At 40.7% G+C, this 14,681-nt stretch overlaps 1 protein-coding gene across 3 annotated transcripts in view; it reads left to right on the top strand.

The window, feature by feature from the left end:
• Positions 1–14,681, top strand: part of STK39 (serine/threonine kinase 39) — a 310,969-nt gene that overhangs the window by 195,668 nt on the left and 100,620 nt on the right. For all 3 annotated transcript variants that reach the window (XM_059928025.1, XM_059928027.1, XM_059928026.1), the window contains exon 14: positions 1,481–1,548. In XM_059928025.1, coding sequence (XP_059784008.1) covers positions 1,481–1,548 — 68 coding nt within the window. The remainder of the gene's footprint in view (positions 1–1,480; positions 1,549–14,681) is intronic.

The raw sequence follows: 14,681 nt of genomic DNA, 5'->3' as shown, positions 1-14,681 counted from the left end.
GACTCACCATTCTGCTAGATTCCAGCCACAAAACATTATAGTTAATTGACACTTTTCTTTTTTGCTCCTGGTTGGATTTCTAAACTGTTTTTATAATTCTTTTATCACTGAGTTTTATGGGCCAATTTATCTCTACAACTCGCCTTGTAAAAATAATAGTCCAGTGACTGTGAAATGAATTCATATTAGAAGTTATATGACAGAACACGTGTGCCACGAGTTGTGTCGGGCGCTGATGAAGGATGCTGAGCTCTCCAGGGCAGGGGCTGTGGACATAGAACCGGAGTGCAGGCCCCCGTTCTGGTTTTGCTGTGTAATTAATAGGCAAGCCCTTCAACTCTCAAAGTGGTTATACTGTCAAGTATCACCAGCCGGAGGATCACATTTTCCCTCCAAAGCTGCATATTCCACTTAAATTTATTTCTATTCTACCTGATCCGTATTTTATGAAACAGCTGTACGCAGAGGAGATAGAGTGATGGAGTGATGGGATTTCATGATTGCAGCTCAGACATCTAGTCCTTGACCCTTATCTTTTATACCTGAGGAAGCAAAGATTTGCAGAGGTGAAGTGGCTCAGCCAAGGTTGCACAACTACTTAGAGGCAGAGCCTTTACATTGTATTGGGCAACTCAGTAAAACACTTTGAAGTAAACTGTAGGGATTGGTTGAATGACAAAAGGAAAGGGAGGAATAACAACAGGTCAGAAGGCAAAGAGTAAAGGAAACAGGAAAAGGGATTAGGATACCTAGTAGTAAATAACATGGTATAGTTTGACTCATTTTCATATACATTATTTTGTTCTCCCAGAAAACTTTTGAGGCAGGTATTATCCCCGTTTTGTAAATGAGAAAGTAAGTCTGGAGAATGACTTGCCCACAGTCGCATAACTGGTCAGTGGCAGAGCCAAGTCTTGACCTAAAATCCGTTGTTTTTCTACTCCAATAGGAATGTCTCATGTCCAGGAATTGGTAGGAGTAGGGAGAGGCTGTGTAGCAGAGGCAGTCATGGCTGATGATCTATGTTCAAGGAAATAGACTCTAGGGGAGAAAGGCGAGAAAGGTAAACTGTGGCCTTACCTACTAGGTCCCTCCATCCTCTGCATCATGAGGTTTAAAGTGCCCAACCTTTGTGCATCACCAAGGCCCAGTCGGTACGGTCCACGGCTCGGGTTGCAAGGCGCCCCTCTAGATGGCTGAGCTTTCCTTTTGACTTAACTGCTGCTTATACCAGTTGTTCCTAGGGCCCGTCCTCCTACTGAGGCTTTCTGTATGAAACATTTGAATCCGCAGTTGTGATGGGAAGTAGACACCATTCTAGTGTTCACACAGAGGTCTTATGTGGACAAATAAGACCTGCATGTGTAAAGACCTAGATTTGAAATTTCCAGGAAGAAAGGGCTCTATGAGTCAAGGGCTATCATGATTTTATGCATTTATTTCCCCGAGTTTATAACAGTTTGCTGTTTTGTTTTTAAAGGGCTTACTCAATGCTAGTGAAGACTACAGAGAAGCTTCTTGTGCCGTGAACCTAGTTTTAAGATTAAGGTAAATAATATTGTTTATTTTGCATCACTTTTCCTACATATAGTACAATATTCTGATCTCCTTCCTTAGCTTTTCATAATATTAGCATAAAATAAAATTGTTACCTTGTTTGATCTCCTCAAATAGCCTGTGGGTGCTGTATTCCCAGGACTAATTGCTCTCTTCTAGTTGCTTCCTCAAGAAGAATAAGAAAGAAAAGCACCATGTGAGTGTATCTGCAGGCTCACTGTACCCTTCATTAAGTTTTTTTTTTTCCTTGCCTTTTCTTCCTTGGGTTTTTCTTTCTCTTTTTTTTTTCTTTTCTTTTTTTTACAATGTTAGATCACAGTAAGAGATTTTTAATGAGTTTCTTTCTCACTTCAGCAGTCAGTCTCTGACAGAAATAAACCATGCTTGTACGACAAGTTGCCTGTTCAGAACATTCTTCAGTGACAGGTTTGATCAGCCACTGTGGAGAGATGATAGATATATTATGAAAGAACCCTCAGTCTTCCAGGAAATGGATACAAATATGGTGCCTGACAGTCTAGTCTTTGTATCTAGTGAATGAAAGCTTTCTATTTCAAGGATTTTTAAAAATAAGGTCAATTTAATGTATATTCTTTGTTAAGAATTTGGAATCTTAAGACAAAAGAAATTTGCTTGAACTTAATTGTAAATAGCTGAACTTACCAGGTCAATCACTGTCACATTTTTTATAAAAAATTTTTATTGGAGTAGTTGCTTTACAATGTTGTGTTAGTTTCTACTGTACAGCAAAGTGAATCAGCTATATGTGTACATATATCCCCTCTTTTTTAGATTTCCTTCCCATTTAAGTCACCACAGAGCACTGAGTAGAGTTCCCTGTCACATTTTTGAAGGCATTTTCAAATATGTTCTCCTTTGACAATTAAACAAATAGAACACATGGCTAATGGGCCTTTTTCAGAGCCGTGGCTATAAAAGGTGGATTCATTTTCAAGGTTAGTTTCCAGCCCTCTGAATTATCATAATCTGTCAGGGTAGATTATCTTTGCCATAATCACCCCTTCCTTCTGATGGTCATTTACAATCTGCAGTGCATTTTCCCGTACTTACCATGGGAACCTCACAGTGACCCTTGCTGCCGTTTAATTCAGAGTTGATTTCCAAGTCAAGATGTGAAATTATTACAAGACTATTTTCCTTATATTTGAAAGTAACCTTGCTTGTGATTCACAGTTAGTGTATTTAACAGTCTCCAAAGAATGCAATAGCCCTTTCCCTTTTCGTTTGACTTTGGAAACAGGTACTCCTTTTATTTTTCACTTGTTCATTTATTCACTCATAAATATTCACCGATATTTCTGAGAAAGCAATTCTGCGCCGGGCTCAGTGTTTGTCTTTGAGACGCAAGGGTGAGTGAGACTACGGAGGTTACAGGCTAGCCCGCTGAGCAGGCAGTGTTGGAAGTCACCTTTAGAACCCAGTCATCCAACCTCCTACTTGACATACGCAGGAGTCTTTTCTTCAGTGCCCCTGCTGGGTGTTTACCCAGCCCCTGTGCATACTTCAGTTCACTCTTTTTCCGCGATCACCTCTGTGATACTGAAAAGCTTTAATTGCTATGTCCTCTTGAAGATTTAGCTGACCTTCCTATTCTGGGCTCAAATTCTGACCCTTAGAGCACATATCAGGTTCTCTGGATAAGTCTCCTGAAGAGTGTTAAAATGCATACTTTGAGCCTTATTTCCAAATATTGTTTTGCTCTAGGTACTGGGACAGTATAAAACAGTTGCATTCTCTCATTTTTCTGAGAGCCGTTTGTTGTTTGCCAGGCTTGCTCTTCTCCTTTCCTAGGCAAAACAGCAAAAGTAACTTTAGCCTTGCTTCTCACGATACAGTTCTATATCCCCCTCCCAATCATCCTTGTTTACTCCTAGTGACTTTTAGTCTGCATCTGCATTTGTTACCCTTTTTCTCATGGGCGTAGGCGGTGGTTTTCCTGAGTTTATGGCTTGGGTCACTAGTCTTAAAAGGTTCTCCATGAAGAAAGAGTTCCATGTTCAAATAAGTTAAGAAACAACGGGTAGTATCCATCTATTACACACACACACACACACACGCCTTTTTTTGGAAATCACAAGGAAGATTAACATTAAAGGTTCTAAGAAGTTCTGCAGGAGAGGAATTTGTTTAACTTTGTTTACTCTAAGATCTCTTCAACTTCAGAACTCTTTTCATGGTATTATTTTCCAGTTTAACCTTGTCCCTTTTAAATGGAGCACCCATATTTAAATGTAGGACTCCAGATGTGATCTGAGCACGCTAGAATACAGTAGTTAGATCATGTGTTTTTTTGCAATTCACACTCTATTTCTCCTAAATAGAGAAATTTATAAATTTCTCCTAAATCAGTCCAAGTTTTCATTGCCTTTTGAAATATCTGCGTAATTTGATGATGAATTTAGCATGACCCAACAGTCAAACAAAAACCTCTGATTGTGTTTTTTTCCATTTGAAGGGCTACCAAGGCTGACTCTGAACTGCAACTTATGTTTTAAAACTCTGTGTACATCTTCGCATTTGTCACTATAAGAATGGACCTGGTGGTTTTGACTCATTGCTCGCCCACCGTACATTTCACTCCTGACTGTCAATGTGTCATATTAGTTACAATGTTTGTATATACGTCCCTTGTCAATTTGATGACCCTATCTTTTGCACCTTTATCCAGAACATTGATTATCGTGTTCAACAGTTCACGTAGGACAGAGCCTTCTGGCATCTGTTAGAAACTGCTCACTTTCTGAATGGCTTTCAATAATTAACTAGTATTTTTTGGTATAGTTGCTCAATCAGAAACAAATCCTATTGACTCTACTGCCTTTTAGTCAACATTTAACTAACTATTCAAAAGGCTATCATAACAGGATCCATTAAAAGTATTTCTGAAATTAAGACATATCAATGATATTTTCAAAAAATGGAAGTGAATTTTAGTATAACTTATTTTTAGCAAACACATGTTTATGCCTAATTGCTTATATGCATCTTTTTTGTTGTTGTTAAATGTTTACAAGGTATTTGTTTAAATTCGTGTTTTTTTTTACATTTGAGAACTCATGAATCTCTCAGAATATGTTGTTGGACTCCTTTAAGGGCAATCCTTGTACAGTTGTGAACAGTGCAGGGGTTAGGAGCACTGACTCCCAGCGAAGTTGAAAATCTGCTTATAATTTTATAGCTGGCCCTCTGTATACACAGTTCCACATCTACAGATTTAACCAGCTGTGGGCTGTGTAGTCCTGTGGTATGTATGTATTGAAAAAAAAAATCCTCATATAAGTGGGCCTGCACAGTTCAAATCCCTGTTGTTTGCAGGTCAACTGTACTTTAATTTGAGAAATAGCCTTTAAAAGCTAACAGTTAAAAGCTATTAAGTTTTGGGGGTCACCCTCTGCTGATGTAAACGTAAGCAGCAGCTACTCTCATTCATCCTATAGATATTTATCAAGCACCTACCTTGTGCATGGCACTGTTCTAGGCCCTGTGATGCAATAAGGGAAAAAACAAAAGACAAATTTCCTGCCCTCCAGGAGCTTACATTCTAGAGGTAGGGAGAGGAACAATTCAAATACGAGCATTACTGATATGATATATCAAGTTCTCTGAAGGAAAAGCTGCGTCAAGAGACTAGAAAGTCTGAGGGTGCTATTCTGTATTAAGGAAGGCATGTTAGTTTTCTATTGCTATGTAACAAGTTACCACAAATTTCGTGGCTTAAAGCAACCTCCATTTATTATCTCATAGCTTCTGTAGGTCAGAAGTCTGGACACGGCCTACTTGGGTCCTCTGCTGTGGCTCACCAGGCTGCAGTTAAGACCTGCTCACCTGGAGCTTGAGGTCTTTTTTCAAGCTCATTTGGGCGTGGCCAGAATTCAGTTCCTTGCAGGTGTGGACTGAGATCCTCGGCTCCTACAGGCACCCCACTCCAGACAGTTCACAGCCTGACTTTGCTTTTTTCAGGGGCAGTTGGAGAACATTTCCCCTGCCCTCCAAGGGCTCAGTCCCTGTTAAAGGTTTTTCACCTAATTAAGCCAGTCTTCATCTAGAATAATCTCCCTTTTGATTAAGTCGAAATCAACTGATTTGGAACTTGAATTACATCGGCAAAATCCCTGCACCTTTGTCATAAAACATAACTTAATCACAGGAGTGACAGCCCATCATATTTAAAGGTCCGGGTCACACTCAGGGCAGATTACGTAGGGCATGTATACCAGGGGACAGGAAGGTTGGAGGCCATCATAGAATTCTACATACCATAAAAGGGCTCTCTAAATAAAGAGATAGTTGAGCAGACCCCTGACAGAAGTGAGGAACCAAGCCATGAGGTTGCTTGGAGGAAGAAAGTTCTAGGCAGAGCAAACAGTGATCGCAAATATTCTGAGCAGGAAGGATGTTCTAAGTAGTTATAGAAACAGCCAGGGAACCAGTGTGGCCAGAGTGGTGGTGGGGGCGGTGGTGAGGTCTGAAGGTTAGCAGGGGCTGAATCATGTAGGGCCATATAGCCTGTGGTCAAGACTTTGGATTTCACTGTTTGTGGATGGGAAACCGTGGTGGAAGGTTTGTGAGCAGAAGAGTTACACCATCTGAGTGAAATTTTAAAATAAGTCCTGCGATTGCTTTATGGAGACTAGACCATATAGATACCATTCAGGGTGGAAGCGGAGGGCCCATTGGCTGGCTATTGCCCTGGTGCAAAAAATGATGATGTGACCTGGACCAGGGTGGGAAGTAATAGAGGTGGCGAGCGATTATCAGATTCTGGATGGAGGAGAGAGGACTTAAAAGGTTTGGGCCTGAAAATACAGATGAATGGAGTTGCTGTCTTCTGAGATGAGGAAGGGAGTTGGAGTTGCAGGTTTGGGCAGAATCAAGAATTCAGTTTTGGACAAGTTCAGTTTGAGTTGTCTAGTGGAAATCTATTTCATGATGTCACGTAGGCATTCAGGTACACGAGCCTAGATTTCAAAGGAGATATATCTCTGGGCTAGAGAGATAAATTTGAGAACTGGTACATACGGTTTTTAAAGCTATGAAGTCATATGAGCTCACGTAGGGAGTGAGTGATGGTAGAGAGTTCAAGGTCTTGCACACTCTCAGGTGGTGCATAGATGAGGAGCAATCAACAGATTGGTGAGGAGAGGCTGGTGAGGTCGAGGAGAGATAGTGGTCCTGTAAGTCAAACAGAGGAAGTCTCAAGAAAGGAGGAGTGAAAAGCTGCATCAGTTGTTATCAATAGATCAAGTACAGTGGGAACTGGGAATTCACCATTGTGTTTGGCAAAATATCAATACATTCTTAACCATTCTTGACCTTGGCAAGAGTTATTTTAGTGCAGTGGTGGGGACAAAAGCCTGATAGAACTGGGTTCAGGACAGAGTGGCGAGAGAAAACATAATGTAACAAAGATAGATGACTTGTTAGTATGGACAACTCTTGCTAGAAATTTGCTGTACAGAGGGAGCAAAGAAATGGGGTGTTAGCTCAATGAGAATATGGGATGAAGGGAGGGTTTTTGTTTTTAAAGTATTGTTTAATGGAAATGATCCGATAGAGAAGGAAAATGGAATGAAAGACGGGACATTTGTAAGCCTGATGTCCTCAGCTGGGTGGGAAGGGATGACACCCAGCTATCCATGTAGATGTCAGCCTTAGACAGGAGAATGGATAGATGTCTGTCTGACATTGCAGCCGCAGTGATGGAAGCGCAGGCAGAAGTGCAGGGAGCTTGGTGATTTGGGGTATGGGCTCGTGGAAGTCTTCTTCTGTTAATTCTCTTCTCTCAGTAAGATAAGGAATGTCATCATTGAGAGTGAGGAAGGAAAAGATGTTCAAGGTTGGAGAAATGAGGAGATAATTGTGTAGGAGAGCTGGAGCGTCAATTCACCAGGGAGATGTGATAGGATGAACAGGCTGCACCGGTGATCACTTGAGGTTAGAGACTGTGAATTTAAAGTGAACCAGTAGCTGGTTCCCTGAAATGGACATTATCCTGATGTCCCAGAATATAAGTGCGTGCGAGTGTGATCATCATCTAAATGGAAACAGAGCATTTAAAAACATTCCTAGAGGGTTCTATGAACACACCCTTGCAGGCCCCAGCTTTAGAGTCACTTTTTTTTTTTTAATTAATTAATTTATTTATTTATGGCTGTGTTGGGTCTTCGTTTCTGTGCGAGGGCTTTCTCTATTTGCAGCGAGCGGGGGCCACTCTTCATCGCGGTGCGCGGGCCTCTCACTATCGCGGCCTCTCTTGTTGCGGAGCACACGCTCCAGACGTGCAGGCTCAGCAATTGTGGCTCACGGGCCTAGTTGCTCTGTGGCATGTGGGATCTTCCCAGACCAGGGCTCGAACCCGTGTCCCCTGCATTGGCAGGCCGACTCCCAACCACTGCACCACCAGGGAAGCCCTAGAGTCACTTTTTAAATCATGAACAAATATGGGTCATAGAGTTGCCCTCAGTGGTCTCTTGTGTGTGGGGTGGCAGTCTCCTGGCCTCTTCTTTTACCACCAGCACCCCCTCACAGGGCCAGCTTCTCTTAGAACTTTCAACGTTACATGCTCATTGAGTATCAAAATCTGCCATCTAGTGTTGGTCCCTGCCACGCAACTTCATCACACCCCAGTCCCCATTTGAAACTTACTCTGGATCACTTGTACCAGCCTGTGTGAGAGGAAGCTGGAAGGTTGTTCTGGCCAGTGTTGATCAGATTTAGGAAATCCATGTGCTGTTTTGTACCCTTTTCATTCATTTCCATCTAGACCACAAGATTCTGACATATGTATATGGTACACATATAGACACATATTTATATACATACGCAAACATATGCATATACACACACACACACAAATATACCCTCGCTCTGTCCTTGTGGATCACTGGTCTAGACAACACGTGGCTATTGGGTGTTAGGAAACAGTGTGCCTGCCTTTCTTATCCCCTGAGGCCATCTGGGCATGACATGTGTGTGTATTGTGCTCCAGGCTAGTGAGTAGACATCGGTTCAAGCCAGCATTTCACCAGTTGTTAACTAATGCTGTTTGGGTGGCTGCTTTCTCCACCTCTTGGAAAGGTCACTCTGACTTTCTTTTTGACATAGCATTTTATAGACCTACCTGCTAGGAATATGGCTTCCTTCCCCAAAATGCTGGGTAGACCTCACCTTCATTCTCTAGGTAGGAAACTGGGAAATACTTTTCACCACGCCACATTCTAAAAAGAAAAGACAAATACATTTTAGCTACAAGTAGTATATTTATTTCTCCATTTCTCATTTCTGGTGATCATAGGCAAAAGACCTAGGAGACAAAGGCTAATTTCTTCTTTGAAAAAATATAATATTGCTTTAACTTGCTTTTAAAACTGATCTGTTATATGTAAGGTTGGAGAAAAAGGATTAGACCTTAGATCTCCATGTTAAATGCTGGACATAGTTAAAATGTAGTTTTTTCTTTTTCCATGTATGTACTTTTCTGCAGATATTCTCTTGTCCACTGTGTGTATGGTAGTGTTGTCAAAAAAAATGAGTGTCACAAATTTAGGTATAAGATAAGGAAATCCTCTTACCTCTGAGGAGAAAAATACCACCTCACAAGTGAGCCACCTCGTAATTTATGTAACTGTCTGTAGATGTTATTACAACTTCTGGTTTGAGTTAGGCATTGCACAAATATTTTGTCATTAGTATATTTTTCATAAAATAGAATAGTCATATTTGACATAAAACATGTTTTTTTAAAGTCAGGCTCAGTGAGTTGGAAAAATGATAAACTTATCAGTTAAATTGTTAATTCCTTTGTGTTGGATGCTGTTCACGCTTTGACAGCGCAGCCCCATGGATCGCAGTTAGTTCAGCTGAGGGCAACTCTGACAGTTATCACACATAGATGCTTTGGTCTACCCCATCAGTTTGCTAATAATGAATTTTCTTCGTTATTATGTAGCAAGATCATTAGACCTTGATGGGCCAATTAAAGACCCTAGACCAACAAAATAGTTTTCCTGTTTGTGGGGGATAAGGATCTCTGGAATAGGATATTTAGTTTACAGAAATCCTTTAGCATGGCAGTATTACTTACTTTGACTTATTATTTTAGTTTCTCTATTAAAAGGTGAGCTTAGATATGGGTAAACTGTAGACTTAGTAAGTTATAATTTCATAAAGAAAGCTGAAGCTGCTAAAAAACAATGTTGTTCACCATTTTAGCATTAGTATGCCTGAATTCTAATTCCATATTATCATCATTCAGGAGGGATTAGAATTCTTAAATGATACTCTAGTCTGTAAAATCAGGTTAACCGCATAATTCTAGTCAAGTGGTTGGGGGGCTTGATTAATTTTTCCCCCAAAGGTTAAATAGTGTAGTCATAGTGACCAGTTGTGGCAGTGCTTTTTAGTACATTGTCTTTTTTTCCCCCAACAAACTACTTATTTATGGCTTTCTTTGTGCAAGGCTTTGTTGAAAATCCAAAGATGAATATGACAGGGTCTCTGCACTCAAAGAGCTTACTGTGTAGGCGGATAGATCAGACCCTGCACAAATGATTCTAACACAAGGTAGAAAGTGATAAATGCTGTAAGAAGATGGATGAAAAGAAGAGCTATGGGTAGTTAAAGGAAGGTGAGAGCCCTTTTGTCTGAATGTTACCTTTGGATTACTTGTTCCCATAGTAACCAGTGTTTATTTTTTTCAACATCCACGTTTTGCGAAGCGTAATGGTTGGGTTGAATCCAGGGGCAGTGACAGGCTATGGTCTTTGGTACAGGCCTTATCAGACTTAAATGATTCCTGAGGAGACTCTGTTTTTCAGTAGAGTGGTTATGTATTATTATGTAGGTGCCAAGTTATTAGAAATACTGTTCTTTATTATGAGAAATATTTAGCATTTAAATTTTTGGAATGTTCTCCTCTGGTAATTTCCTTTCCTCTGAGAATTGGAGTCGCTGTTGTACATCTTGGCTATATTGTGAGTGAGATCCTTTAGAAAGATCAGGTTCCTACAATGGACCAGGCACCGTGATAAGCACTGTGTAGGCTTTGTCGTGTTTAATCATCACAAAACCTCTGCAACGTCGATGCTGTTGTTACTGACATCTCACAGGTGAGAGACTAAGGCGTAAAGTCCTGGGGGTTACTTGTCCAATACGTTCCAGCTCAGATGAAGCAGAGACGGGTCTTGAACCTGGGTCTGTTGAGCATGCTGGTCCTTGCTCTTTACCGCTTGACCCCGTGGCCGTGCTCTATTCAGTTCCGTTCTGAATGCCATTAGAAACCCATGTACTTTTAGGATTGTTACACTTACCTGTCTTCTCACTGACATTTTACCTAAGTATTCTTTTAACAGTGTTTCCTGATATGCCCATCGTTAAATATTATGACAGGAATACCTGAAAATATTTTAGAGGAGATACTAAAGTTGATGATGAAAATAGCAGTCAGCGTTTGTAGTGTCTTACAACTTTAAAAGCACGGTCACATCACTTGCCTGATTTAATTTTTCCTTTCATCCTGTGTTTGCTGCTTACAGGTGAAAAAGCAAGATCAGGGATGTTAAGTAACTTTCCTGCGGTCACAGAGATAGTACACTTAGGCTGGAGACTGGGTCTTCTGATGTTAATCCAGTGTTGCTGGTGGTGTGGTATAGGTAGATGGTATAAGTAGAGATGATATAGGGTAGTGCAGGGTGTAGATCTTTTGCATTTACAAAATCCTTCTGCTGGTGAACATGCTAAAGGAAGGAAGGTTTGTATTCAGAAAAATTTGGTAATGCATGAGAAGCAAAATAGAAGAATTAAAAGCCATTCATTGTGAGATAATGTCCTTTTCTTTCTGACAGTGGAGCAAGCAGATGTTTTCCAGTGCAGATACTTTCAGCAATAGGGAATGTATAGAGTTCTGTATTTTCAAGCAATATATGGTCATCTTAGAAATTTAGAAAGTCAAAGTAAATTAAAAGAAAAGAACAAGAAATAAAATCTTCCATATCTCACTACCCAGAGATACATCATTACTAGCCTCTTGACAAATATTCTTCTACTCTTTTCTACACTTACGTTAATAATGTTATAGTATAAATATTTTATTTCACAAAACACATAATGTTTTATGGTCTGCTTTATTTAGTAATGTCTTTGATATCTTTTCATATCTATGAGTATAAATCCACACAGTCCTTTTGGATGGCTTCTTTATATTTTGACTGAGTGTGCCAAAACATATTACTTTAAAAGTATTATTTGATATTTACGGAATTCCCAGTTTTTCAGTACGGCAGTATTTGAAACCTTATATGTGCAAAAATGATGATTTAAAACTGCCCAGTAGAAAAATCCCCTTTAGCACTGGATTTTGACCTTGCTGAAATGCTCTCAGACTTTGAGAAACCTGGAGATACAAAACGGAGTAAGCCCAGTATCGAAGCACATGGGGATTCTAGGGTCTGGTTGTGGCACTTGGGTCCGCAAGAGGTGTCCATGTGGCAGCTGACACTGCTTCCTTACTCTTTGTTAAGGCTGAGTTCTTAGGCACTGCACTGAGAAGCCACCAAAATGAATGATTCCTGAGTGTAACATGCTAACAACAGTAGAACACAAACACCGAGTTCCATTTTGCAGCCATTCTTTTGGGTTCTTCTCTCCAGTGCATGTTCTTTAAGAAATCCTCCCTTGGCTGCTTGCTGTGAGCAGCCTGGGGTTAGAGGAAGTGACATGTGTGTGGGACATAACTGTTGGAGGAGATGACAGATTGCCTTTATTCTCTTAGAGCCTTACACAGTGCCTAGCATGTGATAGACCCTTAATACATGTGTACTGCACAAGTGCCAACTGAATGATTCTTAACTAAAGGCATTTTCCACAAACTTTGAATATCAAGATGCCTCACAAGATTTGTATGTATGTATGTATGTGGCTAAAGATGTTATAGTGGAACAATAGTTTTTGATGTTATAGTGGAGATGTGTACAAAAAATACTTCTTTACTAGATTTCCTCTACAAAAATTCCCAAGTGAGATAATACTTTAGGTATAATCTATTTTATTTTTTAAAATACATACGGACTCCATGCTGTAAGAATTGCAAGATGGTTTCTGTGGCAGAGATATGAACAAAGTCCTGCTGAAAGAGGATCCTTTCAGGAGCATCCTCTGCCCTTCCTATGCATCCAGCTTGGATTACTTCCTCTAGGGTTGTCACCAGCATCCATTGGCCATACCTGCCTCTGGGTCTCAGCACCAGGTCTCAACTTGTGAGTTTTGAAGTGTCGGTGTGTTACGCTTCTTCCTCCAGACCCCTCTCTGGTAGAAGTTTCCCTATTAAAAAGTCTTCCTGAGTCCTACAGGCAGCTTAAAGGCGGCAGCTGGCGTGTCTCCGTGGAGCTCACCCACAACTGCAGCTCTGTTGCAGAATGTTTTCAGGGCAGCTCTCATCTAACCTCGGAAGGGCAGCGGACGTGACCAGTCACTATCGATGCCAAGAACAGAACCCCAAAATCAGCCTGCGGAGGGGTAGCCTCCTGGCCGTCCTCTCTCTGATCGTAAGTTCCGCCGTGCTCTGGCCAGCAGTCAGTCTTACTTGCTGGACCAATTGTTTGGTCACGTTTCTGGGACTTTCACGTCTCCCCTGAACTCTTGCATCTTTCTCATGAGCTTTTGTAATGTCATCGAACAGATAGGCATGAAGAGAAAATGTCTTAAAATAGTGGGTACCTGAAGAAGATTTGGTGTCATTTAAGTCAATGTTAATTACCTGATACCTTGGCTGGCGACAGCCCGAAATTTTAACAAACACCTGAGTGTTTTAAGTTATCCTTTCTGTCACTTTGCAGAGGCCGTCTCTTAACCTTTTTTATATTCCACCTTTCCTAGCTGCTGATGACGTAACCTGATGCTCTTAGCATTCTTAAAAATTCTCCTCTCCAGTTTTATCAGGGAAGGTTTTCTCTTAGGACGTGTCCTCTTGATCAGAGCTGAATAATTCTGAGGTCTGTTTGCAAAGTTATGTCAGTTAACCATATCCCTGGGGATAATGAGTGGTGAGATTTCTTCCTCAAAATGTTGAGTCTTGGAAAAGCAACAAGCATATTTCAGTTTGGGGGCTTTGTCTGCATTAACTTTTCTTTCCCCATTGAAACCAGGCTCCCTGGAATATACTTTCAACTTTATTTTGCAATTCTCAGAGTGCTAGAAAACTTTGTTCTTCTTGGTAAAATTGATACAGTTGTTAACTGGTGGTGTAGTGGGAAGTCTCTGCTGCCCAGTGAAATTCATTGATTGGTCTTTGTATTAGTTTTCTATTGCTGCTGTAATAAATTACCACAAACCTAGTGGCTTAGAACAGCACAAATTTATCATCTTTATTATTTATTCTTATCTCACAGTTCTGTAAGTCAGAAGTCTACATGGGTCTCAATGGGCTAAAAAATCACGGCGTCGGCAGGGCTGTGTCCTTTCAGGAGCCTCTAGAGAAGAATATGTTTCCTTGACTTTTTTTTTTTTTTTTTAAAGACTTTATTTTTTAAGAGCAGTTTCAGGTTCAGAGCAATACTAAGAGGAAGGTGTGGAGGTGTCCCATTTACCCCTGGACCCCACACATGCTTAGCTGCCTTCACCGTGTACACCCCCAACAGTGTGGTACGTCTTTTACAGTCCGTGAGACTACAGTGACATGTCCGTATTCTTCAAAGTCCTGTAGTGTACATTACAGTCCACTCTTGGTGTTGTACATGCTATGATTTTGGACAAATGTGTCCACCATTATAGTACCACGTAAAGTGTTTTCACTGCCCTAAAAATCCTCTGGGCTCTGCCTGTTAGCCCCCTCCCAGGCTCCTGGCAACCACTGATCTTTTTACTCTTTCTATGGTTTTGCTTTTCCCAGAATGTCATATAGTTGGCATGTGCATTTAAGGTCCCTCCATGTCTTTTCATGATTTGATAGCTCATTTCTTTGTAGCCGTGAGCACTATGAGTTTTCTGTATGTTCCACAGTTGGTTTATCCATTCACCTACTGAAGGACATCTTGGTTGCTTCCAAGTTTGGGCAATTATGAATAAAGGTGTTATAAAATATCCATGTGTACGTTTTTGTGTAGACGTAA

The sequence above is a fragment of the Balaenoptera ricei genome, chromosome 7 (genome assembly GCF_028023285.1).
Source record: "Balaenoptera ricei isolate mBalRic1 chromosome 7, mBalRic1.hap2, whole genome shotgun sequence".
In the NCBI taxonomy this organism is placed as follows: Eukaryota; Metazoa; Chordata; class Mammalia; order Artiodactyla; family Balaenopteridae; genus Balaenoptera; species Balaenoptera ricei.
This window is presented reverse-complemented; position numbering and strand designations above follow the sequence as displayed.